At 41.8% G+C, this 24977-nt stretch overlaps 2 protein-coding genes across 6 annotated transcripts; one reads left to right on the forward strand and one right to left on the reverse strand.

The window, feature by feature from the left end:
- Window positions 1-24: 24 nt before the first annotated feature.
- Window positions 25-13572, reverse strand: LOC110495120 (polycomb protein suz12-B). Of its 5 annotated transcripts, none has more exons than XM_090204684.1 (17): window positions 13217-13572; window positions 12594-12744; window positions 12245-12291; window positions 8637-8701; window positions 8152-8220; window positions 7820-7869; window positions 7567-7652; window positions 7208-7442; window positions 6737-6842; window positions 6384-6489; window positions 5934-6111; window positions 5390-5478; window positions 5002-5145; window positions 3256-3413; window positions 2705-2903; window positions 2309-2388; window positions 25-1962 (listed from the first exon to the last, which is right to left on the reverse strand). In XM_090204684.1, the coding sequence occupies exons 2-17, from the start codon at window positions 12721-12723 to the stop codon at window positions 1635-1637; spliced, it is 2070 nt and encodes a 689-aa protein (XP_090060810.1). In that variant the 5' UTR covers window positions 12724-12744; window positions 13217-13572; the 3' UTR covers window positions 25-1634. The 5 variants fall into 5 exon arrangements, with proteins under 5 accessions (XP_090060810.1, XP_036805405.1, XP_090060809.1 ...); XM_036949510.2 differs by having other exon boundaries at window positions 2288-2388; XM_090204683.1 differs by having other exon boundaries at window positions 2288-2388; window positions 13180-13484.
- Window positions 13522-24902, forward strand: utp6 (UTP6 small subunit processome component). Its single transcript, XM_021567927.3, has 19 exons — window positions 13522-14186; window positions 14278-14362; window positions 14456-14497; window positions 15447-15539; window positions 15663-15710; window positions 15807-15870; window positions 16705-16823; window positions 17004-17081; window positions 17154-17235; window positions 17376-17457; window positions 17547-17722; window positions 21073-21152; window positions 21305-21382; window positions 21542-21721; window positions 22867-22947; window positions 23309-23418; window positions 23621-23687; window positions 23962-24034; window positions 24349-24902. Exons 1-19 carry the CDS (start codon window positions 14095-14097, stop codon window positions 24501-24503), a joined length of 1785 nt encoding a protein of 594 aa, XP_021423602.3. The 5' UTR covers window positions 13522-14094; the 3' UTR covers window positions 24504-24902.
- The last annotated feature ends 75 nt before the right edge of the window (window positions 24903-24977 follow it).

Genomic DNA, 24977 nt, shown 5'->3' on the forward strand with positions numbered 1-24977 from the left:
TATCAGTAGAATAAAGAAAACTGACAAGGTCAAATGTATTTTATTTTAAATATAAAATCCCCATATCCAAAGTTTATTACATAGTTCACGACTTCAACGGTGGTTTGACAATATGGTGAATTGATTGTTTTCTACCCTTATATCCAGCCGATCAAAAACGTGCATAAAGGTACAAGGAAGTAAAAGACTGGTCCATGGAGTTGAGGGAAAAGGTGTCCAACGAGGCACCAAAACTACTGCTTATGTTCAATTTGTGCACTCACACAACGCAAAAACACAGCTAAGGCTTATACACCGCTCGTCATTTAACGTTTTGAAATGAGGCAAACAAAAATGTACGAAGAACTGAGAGACTTACTGAAAATCACCCCCTTTGGCATTTAAACAGAGACTAATAGTAGGATAGACACATATCAACTAGGACCCATTTCCAATGAACAAACAGCATATTATTGCCTTTGAAGAATAATCCTACATGTCCATAATCAGTGATAATCAGGTTCACAATGGGATATAGCTAAATATTGACATTATTACAATGTATACAAAGTGTCTGTAAGGAGTGTTGTCCAACACTTCCTATCTCACCCGTTTATGAAGATAAATGAACATCAAAAACAGCTTGAGTTCCAGATGTCCCTCAAACCTAGTTAACCATAATACAGGTTCCAGCATGTCATCCATAGGTTGTAGTCATGTTTTCTGGGGTGTATTCATTAGTGCATACAGTAGCAAACTGTGGCAAAACATTTTGCAACAAAAACAAGAATTCCCTATTGGACAAATGCAGGTAGGTCCCCGCCCCGTTTTGTCCCGTTTGCTTCCGTTTGGTTCCTAGTGAACACACCCCTGTAGAAGAGCTAGGCAGTCTACATAAAAAGGGTGAATGTGCTGGCAGTTTGTGGTTCATCTTGGCTTAATATCCTCAAGCTATGGATGCAGAGAGTAATCCGGTCGTGTGGAAAAATAGTCCACTGATCCTCCATTACTCAAGATAGTATCAACAGAAACATGAGAAACAACATACATCAAATCAAAACAAATAAAATCCCGATAAGGATCCAGGGGATTCAAGACAGACAGACGGGGTGAATCTGACAATTGATGCAGTTGCGCAGAATAAAAAAAAAAAAAAGTGATTCAACTCAAGTTTAAAACAATTCACGAATACAAATTATTACCAAGTGCTAAAACAATAGTCAACTAAAAGGATCATGAGAGCCAAACAGACAGGGTTATGGGATACAGACCATCAGGAGTGACAATGTTACCAATATGCATGACTTACTGCATATCCACTCAATACAGTTTCTGATTACAACGTGATAACAAAGGCAGTCAAAGCATGATTACAATACCTTTCAAGTGATTCCCCCAGTTTCTTCACACCCCCGAAACCACCAAGAATCACTAAACTGGCTACGGTGCATAATGACTTGGTAAAACCTCACATTATAGTGAGTCTTCATATGCCTGTGTTGTGTGTGTGTAGCTATATTTGTATGTCTTGAGTCAATACAAGACAATCCTCCGTTGACATCTTCCTCCCACCTAGCTAAGCACCAAGGGTGACAGTTATAACAATGAAAATGAATGGGTCGGATCGACTGCTGCCACCAAATGCCATCAGTTCATTAGTCAGTCACGGAGCTTTTTGTCCTCTTGCCGTGCTTGGTCCCACGACCCCCGCCAGAGCTGCAGGCGATTGCGGTGCCATTGCAGGCGCCCTCCATGAGGGCCCGGTCAGCCTGGTCGTCCGCCCCGGCGTCGGGCAGCTCCTCCTGGATGTGGCGGAGGCGGGACATGGCGCGGTCGATGGTGGCCACGGAGACCAGGTTGAAGTCGTGCATGCTGACCAGGTGCAGCAGAAAGTTGCGGCAGAGGTTGCGGCGGGCGATGTAGGCGCCGCACTTCTCCACGAACTGCATGCTGGCCTGGTTCATCTGGTTGTCGGCTATGAAGCTAGATACGGACAGGAAACAGAACACAACGGGAGGAAATGAGGTTAGAATACTGATTTTACTAGAGAGAATGAGTCAGATTAAGGACAACTTTTTAAAAATACATTATGCTATTTTATATCACGTTAGATGTAAACTCTCAAAGTGTCATGGCTTTATGTGGATTTCTAAATTACAGGAACACAAGGATGACTGTTTTTATCCTTACTTAAACACCATTTATAGCACATGTTAAGAGGTAAACTCTTCAAGGTGATGTGGCTGTATGTGTATTTCTAAGTTATCTACGATAGTGCCGTAAGAGGCTAGTGATTAGAGATACATACCCACAGCTTTTAGGTACATACCCATGCTTCATGACGTGCAGGTTCCACAGCTTCATCACCTCCTTCTCGCCCTCGTTGACGTCTGTGAACTCATCCAATTGCTGTGGGTGGAACACTCATAGATTAGTCTACCAACACAACCAGAAGGTACATTTTAGTATATGGAAGCAAAGCACAGCTGTAGTTCAAGCCGACACTCATTTCTGTTGGCTTCATATAGGGTGTAATCCTATCTTGAGATGCTCGAATTTCATACATTGATTTCAATGGGACACTCATTTGATATGCATCTATCTAAAGTTAGGACATGGGCCATTCTGTATAAACATCAGGCAGTCATTGTTAAATTTTTTTATTATCTTTGACTCCACTGTACATCATCTCAGTCTGAGTAACAGTGTGAGCGGAGGGACTGACCGTGGCGGTCTTCTCTCTCAGCCACTCAGGGTCTCTCTCGTCCTCGCTGTCCACGTCCATCTCCTGGGGTCTGAGGGGCATGCAGCTGTCACTGTGGAAGTACAGGCGGTTGTGTCCGCTCACGTAGGTCCTCTGCTGCTCCAGCTCCCCATCCTCAGACTCCAGGAACTCTGACAGGCTGGGCTTTGTCCGCTTGGGCCTACAAGACAGGAGAAATGCACTAGGGGTCAGAGGCTATGGTTAGGTTAGGTACACACCCGCAGGCAAGCTAGTGGACAAATAGTACACATTCTCAGCTAGCTATATGGCTATGATGGTACCATCCAAGTGAGGAAATATGAAATACGTCAGCCAATCAAAATGGCAGTTTTACTTTTTAAGCACACAGCAAATACAAAAATCATTTCACATGATTACCCAGGAGGCTGAACATAACCAAGTGAATCTTTTTACTTCAGCGCTTTGATTCTGACATGCAATCCGTGCTACTGGTTGACTGAGGGTGAGAGAGCCAGTGAGGTGAAAGTGGAGACAGGAGACGCCTTCTTTACCTGCACACCAGTACGTGTGTCACGGCAGTCCTCTTGACGGGGCCGTTGCGGCTGAAAGCGAAGCCGGGCTGGCTGTGGATGTCCTGGGGGTTGCCCACGTAGGAGCCGTCGTAGCACTCATTGATGGACACGTCTATCCTAGCACCTTTAGGGTGAGGCTGGAGACACACAGGGGGACATCAATTCAATTACAATAACTATCTCTCAAACTCTCAACAACTCAAATATTCAACATACAGTATGCCAGGTACTTGGTAGTAGATGGCTTTAAAATCTCCTTTCTTTTTAACAGTTTTTATTTTTTTTTACCTGTATAGGGTTAATCAAAAGATCAAATTAGCATAAGTTAAAAGTTAACATTTTTAAAACATTACAATACATTCATTACAGAATTCACAACACACTAAGTGTGTGCCCTCAGGCCCATACTCCACTACCACATATCTACAATGCAAAATCCATGAGTATGTGTGTGTATGTTATCGTGTGTGTGTATATGCAAGTGTCTGTGCCTATGTTTGTGTTGCTTCACAGTCCCCGCTGTTCCATAAGGTGTATTTAAAAAAAATTCTACTGCTCGCATAAGTAACTTGGTGTGGAATAGAGTTCCATGTAGTCATGGCTCTATGTAGTACTGTGCGCATCCCATAGTCTGTTTTGGACTTGGGGACTGTGAAGAGACCTCTGGTGGCATATCTTGTGGGGTATGCTAGTCATTTAAACAGACAGCTCGGTGCTTTCAACATGTCAATACCTCTCACAAATACAAGCAGTGACGAAGTCAATCTCTCCTCCACTTTGAGCCAGGAGAGATTGACATGCACATTATTAATGTTTGCTCTCTGTGTACATCCAAGGGTCAGCTGTGCTTCCCTGTCCTGAACCAATTGCAATTTTCCTAAGTCCCTCATTGTGGCACCTGACCACACGACTGAACAGTAGTCCAGGTGCGACAAAACTAGAGCCTGTAGGAACTGCCTTGCTGATAATGCAGAGCAGCGTTTTATTATGGACAGACTTCTACCCAACTTAGATACTGTTGTATCAATATGTTTTGACCATGACCGTTTACAATCCAGGGTTACTCCAAGCAGTTGTCACCTCAACCTGCTCAATTTCCAGATAATTTACTACAAGATTTAGTTGAGGTTTAAGGTTTAGTGAACAATTTGTCTCAAATACAATGCTATTTGTTTTTGAAATATTTAGAACTAACTTATTCATTGCCACCCATTCTGAAACTAACCGCAGCTCTTTGTTAAGTGTTGCAGTCATTTCAGTCGCTGTAGTAACTGACATGTATAGTGTTGAGTCATCCGCATACATAGACACTCTGGCTGGCATGTCGTTAGTAAAGATTGACAACTGTAAGGGGGCTAGACAGCTGCCCCGGGGAATTCCTGATTCTACTTAGATTATGTTGGAGAGGCTTCCATTAAAGAACATCTCTGTGTTCTGTTAGACAGCTAACTCTTTATCCACAATATAGCAGGGGGTGTAAAGCCATAACACAATTATTTTCTTGTGATCTATGATCGATAATGTCAAAAGCGAAACTGAAGTCGAACAAAACAGCCCCCACAATCTTTTAATCATCAGCCATTTGTATAAGTGCTGAGCTTGTTGAATGTCCTTCCATATAAGCCTGCTGAAATAGGAAAACGTTCAAACATAGGAATCCTGTACACACACACACACACACACACACACACACACACACACACACACACAGCCCTAGTCTCTCACCACGTAATTGAAAATGAAGCGGCTGTGGGACTGTTTGAGGTGTTTTAGCAGGCTGTAAAGCTTCCTACAGTTCAAGGTGCACCAGGGACAGTGGAGGTCGTCTCTAGCCTCCGTCTGCTGCCGTGTGTTGTTGTTGTACAGGAACTGCCATGGGACAAAAAGATGGAAGTTCATTACTGGTTTATTAATAACTGAACCATTCTGAGTGATGCTCAAAAAATATTTTGTTTTACATTTAAGTATATTACGCTACTCTTCCCCTGTACTTAGAGATGTATCAGGATAATCATAACCAGGCGTGTGCTACACATTAGTGATGGATGAGGCGAGTTTCCCCCCTTACTATGTAAAGCGCTGTGAAACATTTCATATTGGTGCATAAACAAACCTGGTAAAATATACGCAGTTTCTGCCTGGGTTCACACAGGATCTGTTCTCTTTTCATCTGTATGTCTGTGCTGACAGAGGCCTTCACAGCTACAACAGGGAGGGGAGGGAGAAATGAAGGAGTCAGAGGTTATTAGATAGTACAAACCATTTTTCGGGACATTATTGTGCTAGTGATGCAGCTGCATGTCGGTCTGGTCAATTTTATTATGAAGTTAAAGCCATAGTATATTTATGGCTCTAGTATTGGTTAGATGGTGACCAAGGCTGCGTGTGTGCCTTGACAATTCTGATCTCCCCCCCCCCCCCCCCCCCCCACTAATTGGCCTTCTGACCAATCACATCAGATCGGACACCAATGAATGAAAAAATTATCAGAATTGGGCTGCCTGTGTAAACCCAGCCTTAGATACACACATTTTGAGTCGAGGCAAGAGAACAGTATACTGAAATTGGTGTGAGTGAATCTAATGGGAGGTTACAATGTGTTGTTCCTTTTGGGTAAAAGCCAAGTAAGTTGCTAGTGAGTGTGTTGTGTCTCCTACCCAGGGGGGCAGATTTGAGTGTGCTGGGCCTGCTCTCCACGGGGCTGGAGCCGTCAGAGTTGCGTGTGGCCAGGGGCTTGGCCACGGGGGCTGTGGACTTGTCGCTGGCGTCACCTGTCCAGCGCAGAGTGAACTGCAGCGTGGGTCCCTGAGAGAACGTCTCGAACGGTGGCAGCCTCTGTGTGAACAGAGCCCGGAAACATTGTCTCAGTACCATCATTCACACATTTCGATGTGGAGTGTCCTACTGATAGTATAGTTGTCGTCCCTAACCCTGGTGCTGGAGAGCTACTGGTTGGGCAAGCTGTTGTTTCAGCTCTGCACAACAACACCGGATTCAATTCAGACTTATCTAGACTGATTATTGTAATTAAAATCAGGTGTTTTTAGTGCTGGCCTGAAACCAAAGCCTGCTAGGTTGGCACACACACATGCCATTGGCACACTCACCTTCCCATCCAGAATAGTTTCCCATGTGGCTCGTTTCTTGCTGACAGGGCAGTCCTCCATCCCTTGCATGGACACTTCATACTCCCCATCCAGCAGCTGCAATCTCCTGCACATGACAGAGGTCCCTTATTAACTAATGAGTAATGCATTTAGCAATGAGTGTGAACAGTTATAGAATATATGTGGTCATGGTTTTAATTCAAAAATAGGGGTCAGAGTTTATAGCACTTTAGAAAAAAAACTCGCAAGCGGCTAAATATCCTTGAGGTCAAAGTGCAGCAGCAACTTGCTAATGACAGTTGCCACCTGGGGATAAATTACTACCATTTTGCCATATATGGTATGTTGTTTACCTGTTCTTGTCAAAGACGGTCATCTGTGCAACAAAGGTCTCTGTGGTCTCTCCATCTTCTCTGTGGGCGGAGCTTCTCTTCTTTCTGTTGGGCACCTCTGTCACATCTGAACATGTAAAGACACCAAACAAACAAAAACGAGATATTTGCCTCATGAAATTAATGCCACAGCATCAAAACGATCCCCATATTATATATATATATATATAATAGTGAAGACATCAGAACTATGAAATAACACATATGGAATCATGTAGTAACCAGAGAAGTGTTAAACAAATCAAAATATATTTTATATTCTTAAAAAGTAGCCACCCGTTGCCTTGATGACATCTTTGCACTCTTGGCATTCTCTCAACTACCTTCGTGAGGTAGTGTCCCTACAACTAATCTGTTTTCTCTCCAAACAAACAGACATTTGATTTGAGTAAGTCATCCAACATCCCCGAGGGTGTTTGAGCAACTACTTGCCTATGTTCTCGTTGGCCTCGCCGTTCACAAGGCCGTTCATGTCCCTCCTCCCGGTGCGTAAGACCCTGAACAGGAGCGAGTAGGACTTGACCATGTGGCTGTTGCTGGGCTCAAACTCGTTACTGGACACCAGCAGGGAGGGCAGGGAGCCGGGCTTGGTTTGGTTGCTGCAGTCAGGATTCAAAGGCACTTGCTTTTTACCTGTAGGCACTTGCTTCACCGGGCAGCTGACATCCTATGGAAAACAACGTTACAGGAGAAAAGTTAGGATTTAGCTAGGAGTTGAGTTAGGAGTTTGGTTTATAAACAATTTAACGTGATTGAGACAATGTGAGAGAGAAACAAAGCATTGTTTTGACCTTTCGTTTTTTATGGCAGACTTTGACAAGTAGCACCTCTAGAGAGACCGAGCTCTGTTCGTTTTCTGAATTCTGAGATGGCTTTTCTGTGAGGGAGAAAGTGAGAGAGAGAGAAAAAAAAACTTGTGTCTTATGTTTCACCCTTTTGTCTCTTCCGTTTTTGTACAAATATCACACCAACACATTGGCATAAGGCATACAAATACATTGCATTTGAACAGGGTGCAAACAGGAGAGTATTGATTGGGTATACCATCCTTATGGAAGAATCCAGTGAAGGTAAGCTGCAGGTGTGAGGACAAGCTAGAAGAAAAAGCAGTAATACACAATCAGAAAAGATGCAGAGCTGCTAACACTCTCAGGCACAAGTCACATATAAGGCTCTCCACCCTTCCCACTGTTTCTCTCCTACTTGCCAGTCTCCACCTCCGATTACTTTGTCTAAATAAAGTGAAAACACCTCAAATAAAAGACATTTAAAGAAAATAAAACTATACGGCTCAAGGCTTTATAAGTTATGATAAGTCATGAACCATTAAAACGTGTAACACGTCTCATAATATGTTACGTCTCCCTAACTCTTACCTGTGAGATTCCTGCTCTCCCTTCATCTTCTCAACTCTGAGCAGCATGTCATCCACCTTGAACGTTTTCCTGAGCACACAAGTTCAAGCACAGCCCAAATTAGGACCTTAGAAGCGGCTTTAACTTTGATGAGATAAAAACAAAAAGTACAGTAGGGCCTCAAAGATGTCGGGAATGGAGGTCCATAAAATGGCCGTCCGTAACTTTGAAGTTATCTTGATAACCGCATCTACCTTTATAGAAAATATAGATAGCGTATTTACACGTGTAAGCAAGGTGTACGCTTGTGTGTAGCCCCCATAAGTTTGGTTTTGCATTTAATACATGTCCCGGTTTGATATTGACCGTTTGGGTTAACGTCCAGTCTGAAAGTTTGAGGATCTTATCTTTGAGGTTCTACTTTATACCATCTCTGATTAATGTCTTACTACCATATAAAAATCATCTGATCCCTTTCAGATCAATCAGAGAACAATATATGTTACCTTTTGGCATTTGTTCGAGTGTTTCTGTGGGTCATGAAGGTAAGAGTCCTGTGCAAGAATATAGGCTAAAATGGAAGCATTTGGAGGTTAATCATTAATACACCAGACATTGTGAAAATGAGAAATAAAATGACATGTATATATCTATTATTATATATACAGTGCATTCAGAAAGTATTCACACCCCTTGTTGTGTTACAAAATGTGTTTAAAATAAATGTAATGTTTTGTCAACAATCTACACAAAATACTATAATGTCAGAGTGGGAAAAAAAAATAATAATCACATTTATGGAAAATAAAACACTAATATATTTTGAATAGATAGGTACTCAACCCCTTGAGTCAATACATGTTACAATCACAGCAATTACAACTATGAGTCTTTCTGGGTAAGTCTATTAGATTGGTTTTATTCTATTCAGTCTGGTATGAGAACGGTAGCCCCTATCTGCAAAAGCAGAAAGTTCAGTATCTTGGCTTATTGACCTGTGCCTTAAAATCTTTGGTGTGGCTTCCTACCATATATGGGCATACAAATGTATAAGGGCAGGCCGAGCCGACGACCTAATTCCAAGATGGCTGCTACCTAAATTGCAGTTAGCATGAACAAAATAAACACGGAACACGTCTATACACACCAAAAAGCCGGGACTCCACAGATCATGGGGATGTCTTATTTGTCTGCCTGTTTTTTTGTCATTTTTTAGATATTTAAGAAGGCAAGTCAGTTAAGAACAAATTCTTATTTACAATGACGGTCTAGGAACAGTGGGTTAACTGCCTTGTTCAGGGGCAGAACGACAGATTTTTACATTGTCAGCTCAGGGATTTGATCTAGCAACCTTTCGGTTACTAGCCCAACGCTCTAACCAATAGGCTACCTGCCGCCCCTGTGACCTACTGTTATTGATCACCAGCCCGAGAGTAATAATGTTTATTTTTGTTATTGTCTGTTTCATATTAGTTCACTATTTGCTGTTCTAAGTTTCATCCTTGTAACTTTGGAGAGGCCACTAAACTCTCATGACCATTGTTTTTGTGGTTCTCACCTCTGCCCTTGTGTCCAAAGTGTTACTGTTTGCATTGTGTGTGTGTGTGCTTCACACCTATTTTGAATCCCTGTACAGATAAAGACTTGTTGTTTTTACTTCACAGTAATGTCTTTTTGTAAATTTAGTCAACTGTGTGTCTTACAATATTTTTCCTTTATTTTGTTTACCACAGAATGGAGGATGCAGACGATTTAGACGATGACGTTTGGGAACCACCCCTCCCCAGCAAGCGCCCCCCACTGCTATGCCAATCACCCCGTCTGATGGTTCTACATCCACTTTTCATAGACCTCTTGAAAAAGAAAATAAGGGCTTGTGGCACCATTCGTCCCAACAAAAATGGTTTCCCCAAGACCAAGGTAAACGTCATGACAATGACAGCGGAGAGGGGGACCATACGTTGGAACAGGAGTAACAAGCTACTTTTTGTGAAATGGAAGGACACTAGAGAAGTAACCATGCTCACCACAAAGCATTCAATAACAACCATGTCTTAAGGAGGGTGAAAAGGGAAGAATGTCCCCATTCCTATTTCTATGAAGGACTACAGTGCCAGCATGGGGGGTGTCGACCTATCTGATGCTCCGATAGGCTACTACCAGGTCCTCCACAAGACCAGGAAGTGGTATAAGATTTTTTTAAAACCACTTTGTGGACATTGCTACAGTAAATGCTTTCATTCTCCACAAGCAGATGTCCAAAGCAAAAAAGGTCAACCCCCTCTCTCCCAGTTGGCCTTCCGAGAGCAGCTGGTGTTGGAAATGGCTGAATTGGGGGCCCAAAGCAACCATCACAAGACCCCCCACTCAAGGTGAGCACCACTATCCAACACACATGCAAAAAGACAAAAGGAAGAACTGCAAGCATTGCACAAAACACAGGGGGCGAAAAAGTGTGAAATGCCAGGTCTTCTGCCCGAAATACCAGTTCGATTTTTGTTTCCTGGCAGAGAGGGACTGCTTCAAAGACTATCACGACACGGACAAGCTATGCTGAAAGTGAAATCTAAATCATCTACACCTGGGATATAAAACGTTCAGCTTATTTCTATTTTTGCACACGTGAAGGACACGTGTGTAACCAACTTTGTGTTTGATAAGACATGTTTATATATTTTTGAATGTATATCTGTTGCTTTTATATTGTTTTTGTAAACAGTTCATATGTATGTGGGACCAATACATTGGATATGCCTAGGCTAAACATTCAGGCACTTTTGAGAGGTTTTAAAAACACTTGGATATCCCCTGTATGTCCCCCGTTACCACCACAAAGTTTGAGAGAGGTTGGTGTTGTAGAAACTTTGTTTTTATAGTGAAAAATAACTTTTAGGCACATCCATGTGCAATTACCACATTCTGACAATTTGGAGAGGTTGAAAGAACACTTGAATGTACCCTGGATACCACATAACACCACCACAATGTTTGAGTGAGGTTGATATAGTAGAAATTGTTTTTATACTGAACAAATAGCATTTAGGGATTGCAAATGTGTAATAGCACTGGAATGATCTAATTTACAGACATATGCCACTTTGAAGAAGTTTAGGGACACTTGGAAACATCCCGTGACCACACTTACTAAAACAACTGCCCATTTCTAGTTGTTAGGCCTATCAATCCCCATCTGATGTGTTTCCAGCTCTGGGCATCAATAATTATCTTATTGATGAAAGATTACTTTCAAAGTATTTGTATTTGTGTGTGCTTGATCTTGTGTATTCTGACCTATGTAACTCCTATCTTCTGATCATTTCCTCAATCTCCCAGATGTCTTCTTTCCAGATATAGCCATTTTTGTCATGTCAGTATCATGTAATTACACATGAATAGCAGTTCCTTTTGGGTATGTCTATATAGATGTAAAGGCAAAATGTTGATTTCCATCTAAGAGGTTCAACTCTGTAACTGTTTTAAAGTCCCCATTGGCCTCATGGTGAAATCCCTGAGCGGTTTCCTTACTCTCCGGCAACCGAGTTAGAAAGGACGTATATTTGTAGTGACAATGTATTGATACACCATCCAAAGTGTAATTAATAACTTCACTATGCCCAAAGGGATATTCAATGTCTGATATTTTCTTCATCTACCAATAGGTGCCGTTCGTTGCGAGGCATTGGAAAACCTTCCTGGTCTTTGTGGTTGAATATGTGCTTGAAATTCACTGCTCGACTGAGGGACCTTACAGATAATTGTATGCATGGGGTAGTCATTCAAAAATCACATTAAACACCACTGTTGCACACAGAGTTAATCCATGCAATTTATTATCTGACCTGTTAAGCAAAGTCTTGCCATAACAATGGGGTTGAATACTTATTGACTCAAGACATTTCAGTTTTTCGTTTTTATTTTTTTGTTAACATTTCTAAAAACATAATTCCACTTTGACATTTTGGGTTATTTTACGTAGACCAGTGACACACAATCTAAATGTAATCCAATTCAGACTAACAACAAAATAAGGAAAATTTCAAGGGGTGTGAATAGTTTCTGAAGGTTAGTTTAGTTTCTGTACATTATGTATATTATGGATGTAATATTTGCTTACTGCAATCAGGTTCCTTGTGCGGAGAAATCTGTAGATTTGAGTTGGCTCTGCAAATACAATAATCTTATTTTTTATGATTTTAGTAAGAATTGAATAGAATTGTGGTATGAATGTATTCACAGAGCTGTATAGTATTGCAGAGCAGCACAGATATATATCCTATGCATGTTATGGTTCCAGGCCCACTTCAGATATAGGCCTCGTATTAGTCCGTGTCATTGATATTAGTTGTGAGAAAAGTAGACAACAGTAACAAAATCTAAATTATACGCTATTGGTTATTTTCAAAGATTTCCACCTGGCTTAAAATCGTTACTTCCTGGTATAAATAAAAAGTCATGCAACTCACTTTCAAAGGCCTGTAGAAACAACTCATGGTCTGCTTGAATCTGCTCCATCTTCGGCTTCTTCACCGTGGTCATTACAGTTGTTGAGGCCGGGTAGACGGCGCCGTTCGCTTTACAACTGGTCCCACTCATGACTTCACCTGAATGCTGTAGCTAGTGCATCCATGCAGATGAAACAAACATTATTATGGTCCTTTTCAAAACAAAGGAAACATAATCATATCAGCTAACGTTAGTTGGGTTAGCAAGCTAGCTAACCTACTTTACTATTGGCTTTGTTTAACATTATATTTTTCAATTTCAACATCCCATAAGACTATGAAAGATCACAGCTAACTACACACATACATATTTTTGTAAGAAATATAGAGATAAACACATTAGCTAGCTACCGTAATTTGTCTCAAATTCCAGCATCTGGATTTTTGTTAGCTAGTTAGCCAGCAAGGCTAACTAGCTAACATAAACAAATGGTCAAAATGTCCTAAATTATAACTAGATGGCTAGTAAACGTGTGGGAGTGTTATTCGAAACGGGTAAAACACAAAATGTTTTTTTGCTATCTGACTGTACAACACTGAAGCTAACCTTGTGAGCATTAGATTAGCTATCCAGCTAGACTCACCAACACAGGTAACCCATGAAATTAGCAAGGAAGCAAGCTGCTGCTAGCTAAACTAGCATACTGGGTTAACGAGAAGAAATCCCAAATGTTTCGGTCCAGTATTCCCTCCAACGATTAACACAAAGTCGACTAGTAAAGTACATCCATCATATTTACATAAAAATAATAGATTATGTTACTGATTATATGAAAAACATTAAAACTTCAGATGAGCTACACGTTATGCTAAAATCGTGTAGTCTTTACTGGACATCTAGAAATACTTCTCATCCAATAGAAATTCGAATATGGAATTTGAGACTTGTGATTGGGCAGACGCAACTGTAAGTGACACCATCATGTTTGGTGGAAGAGGCAAATTGCCGCTCGCTTTCTCTTGCTTTTCAACGATTTTGCGGGAAATCTTTCCACCAACCGGGCACGATTCGTGAAGCTTGTTTACTTTTCTGCCTAGCCGTTTGCATATTTCTGGTGCCAATTATAAATCAATACACATGTTGCAGAAACAGTTGTTGCCAAATATTCTCAGTTCTAAACTTATGCAAACCAGAAAACTGATGAAATAGGAAATGTACTGTCTATGTTATATAGTTTTATGGTGAATGTAAATGCAGACCATTACATCTGATTATAATGCATGGTCTAATAATAAAGACCAATGCCGAGTTTTTCGCTTGTCAAACGGTAATTTATTGTAAATTCACATGTTTTTGCACGGACCCAGTTGAAGCACGGAACCGGAAGTACAGCAATCACAACTTCCACACGTGTGAAAAATGCTTTTGGGCTAATTTAGTTCACTATTCTTGTTTTTACGGAATACTTTAATAACATTTACAACAGAAGGCAGTCAAAATTAAAGCACCAAGTAAGCGACGATGGCTGAGATAGTCCAACAGCGGATCGAGAATCGAATCCCAGAGTTGGAACAGTTGGAGAGAGTGGGACTGTTCAGCAAAAAAGAAGTCAAGTAAGATGAAAACCACTCTAGCTTAGCCAACTAGCAATGTTGGCAAAAATCTTTGAAGTTGTATTAAATCCGATTAATTTTCCAATTACAGATCCATGCTAAAAAGGGCGACAGCTTTAGAATACAAACTGCATCGATTGATCATAACCAAAGTTGACTTCATTGCATACATTCAGGTGAGTGCCAAATACCAGTGAATATAGCTTGAAAATGTGAGTATGGTCAATCAAAAACAATAACAATTTATTAATCTGTTTTATTTCTTTCAGTATGAAATCAATGTGTTAGAGCTGATAAAGAAGAGAAGATCAGTAAGTTTTGAATCTCATATTAACTATTATATACATGATTTGGATTGGATTTGTTTCATTGGTTCATTTAATTTTGTAGGCTACACATTTGCAGCTACAAGTTCAATTGTGGTATAGGCCTACAAATAAAGAGAATAACAATTAGGTAGATTAACAAAACAATGAAAGTGATGTTGATGAAGCCAGCTTCGGAGGGTTCCGCCGTGTGCCAGCTCATGGCAGACTGGTGCTTCTGGCAACCCATTGGTGTGATGGTGATGCATTTAATTTGGCTTGCTGGCCATAATGTTGTCCTCAGCCTATCTGTAGCTTTCCTGTGATGGAGTTGGCTTGGTGGCCCTGATGTCGTCCTCAGCTCAACCTCTCTGTAGCCTGGACTTGTGCACCCACTTGGGTGATGTCTCTGCACTTATTACTATGGCACAAAAAAGCTCACCACACATCAATCCAGAGCAGTAGTCATCCTCACTACGAACACTCTACCATTTCCACAATGCAGTCAGGTCTTATAAGGAAGAGCTTAATATAAGCCTAGTTGTCTGTTTCCGAGGTCAGACAGGCAATGTTCCACTTTTTAATTTACATAGAAGCCGGTGCTGAGTCTGATGCGTCTTTTAAATGCAAACGTTAGTCGGCAGCTAGCTATCTAGCTAGCCTAAACAAGCAGACTTGCCATCACTTGTGGGTAGAAACAACCAGATATATATATCCAATCAACACTCAATGACTTATCAAAAAAAAAAAATATATATATATATACAGAGCTCTCTGTTTGGCTGCCTTACAGCGCCATGGCAACGACAGAATCCACTAATAATAATATCCACTTTCGGTATCGTGCTATAGTTTACAACCAATGAAATCCTGCAAATCCACTTGAAGTTCTATGGAAATATTTAATATCTGTATCAGGAGTTCATATTTGTTCCTCATCATGTTTCATTTTTAGCGCATCGGCTATCAGTTCAAAAGAGAGGAGATAGAGTATTCCATCATCTCGAGGATCAACAGCATTTTCAGAAGGGCCACAACTAAATGGAAGGTACTGTACAAGCCCTATATGACCTAGCTATTAGCTACGGGATGTTGAATATATCAAACAGCGCTATGCAGAAGGCACCAAAGAAGTCAATGGACAGACACATTAGATCTCCTCTTTTTGCAGGATGATGTGCAGTTGTGGCTCTCTCACATTGCTTTCTGTAAGAAATGGGTAAGTTTAAGTTCTCTTTGGTTCTTTACTGATAAACATTGAATAAATGTTGTGTTCTGGTGCTGAAACGGTTATTTTTGTTATCTCCTCAAATAGAACACAAAGGCTCAACTCAGCAAGGTGTTCTCCTCCATGCTTGCCATTCATCCTGAGAAACCAGGTAGATTTATCATCATTATACTATGGTGACATACCACGTCAATGGCATATGTCCTTGTAATATACACTGAGTGTACAAAACATAAGGAACACATTGTTGCACCCCCCCCTTTGCCCTCACAACGGCCTCAATTCGTCGGGGCATGGGCTCTACAAGGTGTCAAAAGTGTTCCACAGGGATGCTGGCCCATGTGGACTCCAATTCTTCCCACAGTTGTTTCAAGTTGGTTGGATGTCCTTTGGGTGGTGGACCATTCTTGATACACACAGGAAACTGTTGAGCGTGAAAACCCCAGCAGTGGTGCAGTTCTTGACACACACAAACCAGTGCGCCTGGCACCTACTACCATACCCCGTTCAAAGGCACTTCAATCTTTTGTCTTGCCCATTCACCCTCTGAATGGCACAAATACACAATCCATGTCTCAATTGTCTCCAGGCTTAAAAATCCTTCTTTAACCTGTCTCCTCCACTTCATCTACACTGATTTTGAAGTGGATTTAACAGGTGACATCAATAAGGGATCATAACTTTCACCTGGCCAGTCTGTCATGAAAAGAGCAGGTATTCCTAATGTTTTGTACACTTAGTGTATAATAGTAAGCCATTTCGCATATGCATTTACCCAAAGCAATTTAGTTATGCGTGCATACATTTTACATATGGGTACTCCTGGGAATCAAACCCACTACTCTGGCATTACAAGCGCCGTGCTCTACCAACTGAGCTGCAAAGGACCACTATCTACACTACACAGGGTCCTATCATTGCCCCAGTTGTTTGAGTGGATGACAGCCTAGTCAGCAGAATCATTGATTGCCTCTCCTTTCTCCAGCCCTCTGGATCATGGCTGCCAAGAGCGAGCTGGAGGACAGAAACTTGTCAGAGAGCGCCAGACACCTGTTCCTGCGTGCCCTGCGCTTCCACCCGGAAAGCAAGAAGGTCTACCAAGAGGTACAGAGTGGCATTTGATTTTCAATTAATTGAAGAATTACCATATTTGGCTCGAAGCTGAGATGCTATGGAAATCTAAGTGCTGTGGTAGCAAACATGAATGCACACAAAAGCCTAAATGTAGCAGGACCACTGTTAAAACCCCCAGGATGATTGATACCTGTGTCTCTATCTGAACAGTACTTCCGTATGGAGCTGTTGCACGCTGAGAAACTGAGGAAGCAACAGAAGGAGCTGGAGCAGGCTGAGATGGACTTGGTGAGTACACACACACACCTTTTGAGTTTCTTCTTTTGTACTGGGTCACTGATTGTCCTCTTCACTCTACAGGGAGGGTACGAGTTCTCCCCTGAGATCATGAGTGGCAAACTGGCCGAGTTGGTGTACAGAGATGCTACTGGGAAAATCCAAGGTGAGCTGTATTCCATCGCATTGTATTTGTTCTATGCCATTTGTATTGCCTAACAGTCATCCCGTATGTCTACTTTGGTTATTAAGAGAGTAGAGACAGTGTTTTGGAGATGTTAATGGTTTTCTCTGTGCTGTCCACAGGAGCCGATTTCATCCTGTCTCTTTTGACCATCGCCTCCATCTTTGACTTCACTAAAGAACTACAGGACACCATTATACAAGAGTACGGCTACATTTTGGGTTGCTGATCTCTGTATTCATTTTTCAACATGACACAACTCACACTGACCATGCTGAATGTCCTGTCCTCAGCCTGCAGAGCAAATACACAGACGACTCACTGACGTGGGACTTCATGGCCAAGCGGGAGCTGGAGGCGACGGTGGGGGAGGAGCTTCAGACAGCCAAGGGGCGGGCCTCTGACATCGCCAGGAGAGAGGAGCGCTGCTGCCAGGTCTATGAGGAGGGCCTCAACGGCCTCAACACAGGTACGTGCACACAACAAACAGAAAGGCACACATCAACACCGGTATGTACACACAACCAACAGAAATGCACATCAACACCGGTACGTACACACAACCAACAGAAATGCACACATCAACACCGGTACGTACACACAACCAACAGAAATGCACACATCAACACCGGTACGTACACACAACCAACAGAAATGCACATCAACACCGGTACGTACACACAACCAACAGAAATGCACACACCAACACCGGTATGTACACACAACCAACAGAAATGCACACATCAACACCGGTACGTACACACAACCAACAGAAATGCACATCAACACCGGTACGTACACACAACCAACAGAAATGCACACATCAACACCGGTACGTACACACAACCAACAGAAATGCACATCAACACCGGTACGTACACACAACCAACAGAAATGCACACATCAACACTGGTATGTACACACAACCAACAGAAATGCACACACCAACACAGGTTAGACAGAAACGCAACACATTACAAGCACACGGGTAAGACACAACACAAAACTTAACACAGGTAGACATAACATAATGCAAATAAAGACCTCAACACAGATAGACACAATACAATAATTACACAACTCGACAGAAGTGACGTGTTGGATGAAGTGAAACGGAGGAGGTTCGAGGACCACGTTCGTGATGGGTAACCTTGCCTGAGACCTGAAAAGTTACATTTGCTTCCAAAACCTGGGTGGGCTAATGCCGTCATCTGGGGTCCAGGTGACACTGCTTCAAATCATATTGGTCACAAACAACTAGGGATGGGCATTTTACTCTTTTTTTTTTTTACTGTTCGAGTACTCGCATGAGTTTTTTTTCCTGGTACTCGAGTATTCAAATAAAAATATATATTTTTAGAACAAGGCCTGCACTGGATTTTTTGGGGGCATTTGTCTGTATGCCAACAGTGCGCAACAATGCCTAATTTATCATACAGATAAATCCTAATTGTTAATTGCCCCATATATATTCAGTCAAAAAACAAGTGCCATTTAAGATGTTGAAACCGTAATATCAACTGGTTATATTGTGGAACACAATGTTAAAAAAGGCAGTAACCTTAGTGGTGGCGCTTGCTTGTAGAAGCCCTCTGTTAGGAATCAAAAGGACTACGTAAATATCAACTGAAATTGCCCCATATCTATTCAGTCAATAAAAAAAACAGGCCATTTGAGAATCATTCATTGAAACAGTAATGAGCTGTGTTAACTGCTCGGCTCTGGTGGGATCTCAGCGGTGCTTTTCAGTGACAGTAGATGCGGTGCGAGATTGCTGCTGCTTGTCCCACTCCGAGAATGTTTCTTTGCGCTTGATAAGCATATGATTTCTCATGGCGATAGTTGTGCTATGACAGGAGAGCTTGATATTTGCATTGCAAACTATGCAATATACTTTCAACCCTTACTGCGTTTGGCCGACATGCTGATGGTGCCCATTTCACTCTGTGCCTGAACCCCCCCCCCCCCCCCCCCCCCAGCCAATCAGAAGCACTTGCCATCAAATATTTGCCATTTATATTTTAAAATCTTAAATAAAGAAGTTGTAATGTGATAGTTAACCCCGTACTCCCAATATAACACATTTTAATATTGAGAAGTTCTGAAATAAATGAGAAATAGTTTTACCGTATTTGAAGAAGAAAAAATCTGGTTGAACATCATGTTTTGACGTCTGTTTGTGTACTCGATTACTCATGCCCATCTCTACAAACACCATGATTGTTTTCCCTCTGTAAATGATGAGTAGGGCTGTGGCAGTCATTACATTTTGTCAGACGGTAACTGTCATGCCAACTGACGGTTAATTAACAAACCCGGTTAGCATCTCCAGGCCTCCGCCTTTGGAACAAAATCCAACTAATATACACCATCACAAATCCATCATTTATTTTAGGCAGGTGTAAAGAAATATGATATGAAGAAAATGTATTTCAGAATAGTATATTAGCAGCTGAATATTATAGTAGCACTGGTATCCTCTGCTTGTTGTGGCAACCAGTAAAACTCTGCTTTCACACATTGCATATAGAAATGTCTGGGCTTTTAAGAAAACTTTCACTCCACGCATCAACCACTGTTTGAGGAGCATCCTCTCGCTGTGTGACGGGTCGTATTCCGTTCAAACTGTATGCCATGGTGTCTCCAAACCTGTTTCCTGCCGCTACCAAGTGAAATCTATTCAGGAACATCAATAGTCACGTTTTCACAACAAAACATATTTCATGAAACTGCCGATGGCTCCTCTCTCTGCTCGCTGGAGAAAGGAATGAGGAAATGGAAACGCACGGTGGTGAAATATTCTGTAGCTAAAGGTAATATGTCAGCCTATTAAAAAAAAAAAAAAAATCAAACGCCATATTATTAGGTTATTCAAAATCCTAATAATATCAAATACAAATTCACTATAATTGTAGGCCTCCCTGCACAATCAACGAAGCAACACATGGCCTGGGCCAGTGTTTCCCAACCCTGGTCCTCCAGGACTCATTTGTATTGTAAACCTGGACAAGCACACCTGATTCAGCTTGTCAGCTAATCATCAAGCCCTCAATGTGTTGAATATGGTGTGTTTGTCCATGTGTACTGTTGGGGTTACCCAAGGACCAGGCTTGGGGAACACCGTCCTAGGCCTATACGTTCTCTCCCAGACTGATGGAGAGAACGTTTTAGAGGGTAGCATAAGGTAACCAGTCCATCCAGTATGCATAATACTGCAGTCCACACTCAAAGGGGATTACTATAGTTTGTAGCCTACACCAATTATGTACCAAGTACATCTTAAAATCAGTTAAAAAAATAAAAATAACATGTTTTTCTGCTGTGCTTAATATGCAGTATTGTATAACTGCGATCCATTTTTTTCAGCCTTGGGCTCATATATAGGTCTATGCATATGGGTGTTCTACATGCGACGTCTTAAATGCTTTGCATGAATCATCACCTTAGAAAGCACTGTCCCTTTTCGTTGTTTGGCTTTGAAACAAGATCCACAACGACCATGTTTTCCACTGTTTCAATATGCTGTTGAACTTCTTCAAATTGATCGATCATAGTGAGGTCAAACAATGTAGCCTACATTTGCATTCATTTCAGAGTGATTAGAGGGACAATGAAGCGCTGGGTAGCAGGCCGTTAGCCTTCTGACATCGTTAGCGAGTTGGGTACTACCAACGCATCGGTGCCTTTTTCATGTACAGAGAGCATAGGAGGAGAGTACCGTGACTCAACTTTCATGTGGAATTTGACTGTGGTCATGACTCATGACTGCCGGTCACCGCAACAACCCTAGTGATGGGTGGTCTCTCTGCTGTGTTCCAGAGGCCATGTGGGCGTGCTACGTGTCCTTCTGCCTGGAGAGGTTCAAGAGGAAAACCAACGTCCAGGAGCTGAAGGAGAAGGTTAACATTTCAAACCGTTGACTATAATTGCCGATGAGCACTTTTTTTTAGGGAAGAATATTGATAGATTGATGATCTAGTATATTAGTGAAATTTAGTGAAGGGTTTTCTAAGACTGAAATCTGGCCTGTGTGTGTGTTGGCATCCCTCAGAGGCAGGAGAGGCTGCTGGCAGTGCTTCAGCGTGCCCACGACTCCTCACTGCTGAAGGAGGACTTCTACAAGAACTGGGTAAGAAGATGTCTTATGGCAAGAGTAAATCTAGGACAGCAAGTGTATAAACATAGGCTTTCTAACGTACAAACATACAGCATAGCAACCAATAGGATACATGAGGTTCACAACATGTAACGGTTTCCTGTGCGTGTGTCCCTCCATCGGTCTGTTCAGCTGCAGGTCTTACTCTCATCAGGAGACTCGGAGCAGACCGCTGCGGTTGCCATGGCAGCCACCCAGCGCTACAGACAATCTGTGGACGTGTGGTGCCTGGCCCTGCAGACGATGGTGCATCTGGGGAGTGGCGCCACAGGCAAGCTATTCCAGGACGCCCTGAAACACGTGAATCCCAAGGTACACACACACACACGGTCACTAAGGGCTGCTGTGAAAGTGGGGCAGCTCCAACTCTGTCCCAGATAATTTCCTGAACTTCATCAAATGACTGCTATTCCCTGCTAGAAACCAGTTCCAATATGACTGGAAGGGCTCAATTCAATCAAACCCCCCAGTGCAGTATTTACGTGGTAGTTCCTTTTCCTGTGGTCAAATGACATGACAGACAATCTGACAGAATGGCTTCAGGTACTGTTAAACCCCATTACTAATACCGGGTAGACTTTCCTTACAGGTAAATTCTTCAGGTACTGTAAAAACCTATAACTAATACCAGGTACCAGGACTTTGTTGATTTCACGTTCGTAGACGTTGAACTGACATCTGTGCCCAGTGGGTAGTATGTAGTAGAGCTGGGATGATAAACCGATCAATTATCGACACCGACCATACCGATCACTTTTCGTCATGCTAAGTAGCCTATACTAGAGAAATGAAAAGGTTTGCTAATATGGTTGATTGTTTATGGGGCAATTAGTAGTAGTAGTTTAAAACAACTGGTGCACATTGTTATTAACATATCCTTTTATTTATTGTTATTGCATCAATTCAGGCAATTTATTGCAATATGGATCTTGTAGCTAGTCTATCAATGTTATGATATTATGTTATTGTTGTGCAATATAAGGGGCGGCTAACGAGAAGGGGCTGATGGTATGGTCACCCTCCAATTCGTTATTTAATTATGTAGTCACAAAGACATATTTGATCCGGGAATGTGAGTTGCGAAATAATATAGTAAAATGTAAAAAAAACATTTTGACTAAGATTTATGAGAAAGGGAGTATGTTACAAAAATGTTTGGGGCGGCAGAGTAGCCTAGTGGTTAGAGCGTTGGACTAGTAATCAAAAGGTTGCAAGTTCAAATCCCCGAGCTGACAAGGTACAAATCTGTCGTTCTGCCCCTGAACAGGCACTGTTCCTAGGCCGTCATTGAAAAATAAGAATTTGTTCTTAACTGACTTGCCTAGTTAAATAAATAAAAAAATCTGTGTACTTACCGGTAACAATTTTCCAGCCCAGCAACCCATGAAAATATGTGTGTCTATATGTAAAATAAGATCTTACTTGATGTTAACCACCCTGGTCTTGTCTGTTGCCAGTTGAGTTTGCCCCTGTGGCAGCTGCAGGTGGAGTGGAGCATGACATCACAGAGCCCAGTGGAAACTGAGGCCCTGTTTCAGGTACAGAACCAACCTCTCAAATTACATTAGTTTATGACATTTTAATACAATAACAGTTTACACTTGTGATAATTCAAAGCTCTGTCCAGACAGTGATTTGACCAAGCTTTTTCTGGTTCTATGTCATTCTTAGCCTCCATTGTGTCATAGTGCAAAAGCAGTAGTGCCTCATAAGCTGTGTTTATGTAATTAGGGTTAGGCAACCCAATTCTGATCTTTTGACCAATCACATCAGATCTTTTTCAGCGCTGATCTGATTGGTCAAAAGACTAATGTGTGTAAACACAGTCATATTTCCCTACATACAATGTCTGGTTGGATGAGAATTAGTTGTAACGGTTCGTTTCTCCTCTGCTCTCAGAGAGGTCTGCTGTCTGTGGTGCCTGCCGTTTCCATGGAGATAAAGGAGAAGTACCTTGACTGGTCCTACAGGGCCGGAGGCTACAAGAAAGCCAGGAAGACCTTCACAAGGTACTGAATATGAATAGTACTATTAGATTATTCATTTCCCACCAGTTCTGCATTGTGAAGGCAATCATTACAATGATGATTCTAATTCACAGTAGTTATTTTGTACAACAAGGTATCCTCGTTTAGATGACTTATTAATACGCATTTACGTTCAGCATTTTGTAGAAGGAAAAACAAAGCTGTACCTTTTCTTATTTTCCAGTTTGCATGAGAGCCGGCCCTTCTCCAAGGCCTTTTTCACCAGAATGATCCAGATGGAGAAAAATCAAGTGAGTTGAGTCACAATGGATGGGGAAACAAGAACACATGTCCACGCTCTAACAAATGTATGTCGCAACCAACCAAAGCATAGTCTCAAACTAGCTTGTTGTTCCAATATTGCCACATATTGTTGTGGCTTTATGTACAAAATGTTGTATCGAGGGATTACCTATTCACTACTGTTAGGATTTTGTTCTCAGATCTGTTTGTCCTGTATAGCCAACTCCTATGGTCGTTGTCAAGGCGGGTGTACTAACTGGAATGGTGTGACTGTTCTTTTAGGAGACTCCCAAGATGAGCAACCTGAGGGACTTCTATGAGAGAGCCCTGAGGGAATTTGGCTCCACAGATGATGGTGAGATTCTGAAAAGCGCATTCAAAGCAGCTGCAGTCCCACGGGGATAATTGCATGTCAGTTGCTTCACTAACAACTAAAAGACTTCCAGTAGGCCAGTAGAAGAATGAACAAGACACACATGGTTGGAACTACAGGGTTTGCAGGCTTTTATTCCAGCCCAACATTAACACACCTGATTCAACAGCAACTTTGATTAGCTGATTGAGGTGTTTTAGTATGGCATGCATATAAACCTTTACTTCCATGTAGTTTTCTGGGATAAAGTAAGTTGAGATGGTCACTCAGGACTGTATATGGCTTTTTCCCTCCAGATCTGTGGCTGGAGTACATCCGAGAGGAGCTTGGGCCCAGCGGCCAGCCAGAAAACTGTGGGATGATCCACTGGAGAGCCATGAAGATGCTGGAGGGGGAGAGTGTGGAGAGATTCACTGCCCAGTACACCCTGCTGCAGACTGGACACATCTAGAACACACCTGACCCCCCCCCCCCCCCCCGCTGGTCCAACAGTGTTGTAGGAAACTACTTACTGCAGTTTGGATGAGTAGGTAGAAGTTGATCTAACCACTGATACAGAGTCAGATATATTTGATCAACCTAATGGTTAAGGTTAGGGTAGATCTGTGGTTAAGGGCAACTACATAGAGACAGGGTTAACAAGCTGTTCTGTTTTTATATGACAAGTTACATTTGTACTTTACATTTCCTTGCATTTTGTATACGACGTGGTGTTTCATGCAAGTTTACAACTTGAATCATTTCATTTTGAAGATAGTTATGTTAATGTACACATCAGTAAGAATAACATTATGTATTTACAAAACATTAACCTTGTCACTGTTAACTTGAAATAAAACCATGAATAGTCTCCTTGGTCAGGGTGTTTCTACAGTGTTCTGTCTGTAGGTCAATATCACATTGTAGCACATGGGATTATCGTTAT

Source organism: Oncorhynchus mykiss, chromosome 17, assembly GCF_057628025.1.
Source record: "Oncorhynchus mykiss isolate SJ-2025 chromosome 17, ASM5762802v1, whole genome shotgun sequence".
NCBI lineage: Eukaryota > Metazoa > Chordata > Actinopteri > Salmoniformes > Salmonidae > Oncorhynchus > Oncorhynchus mykiss.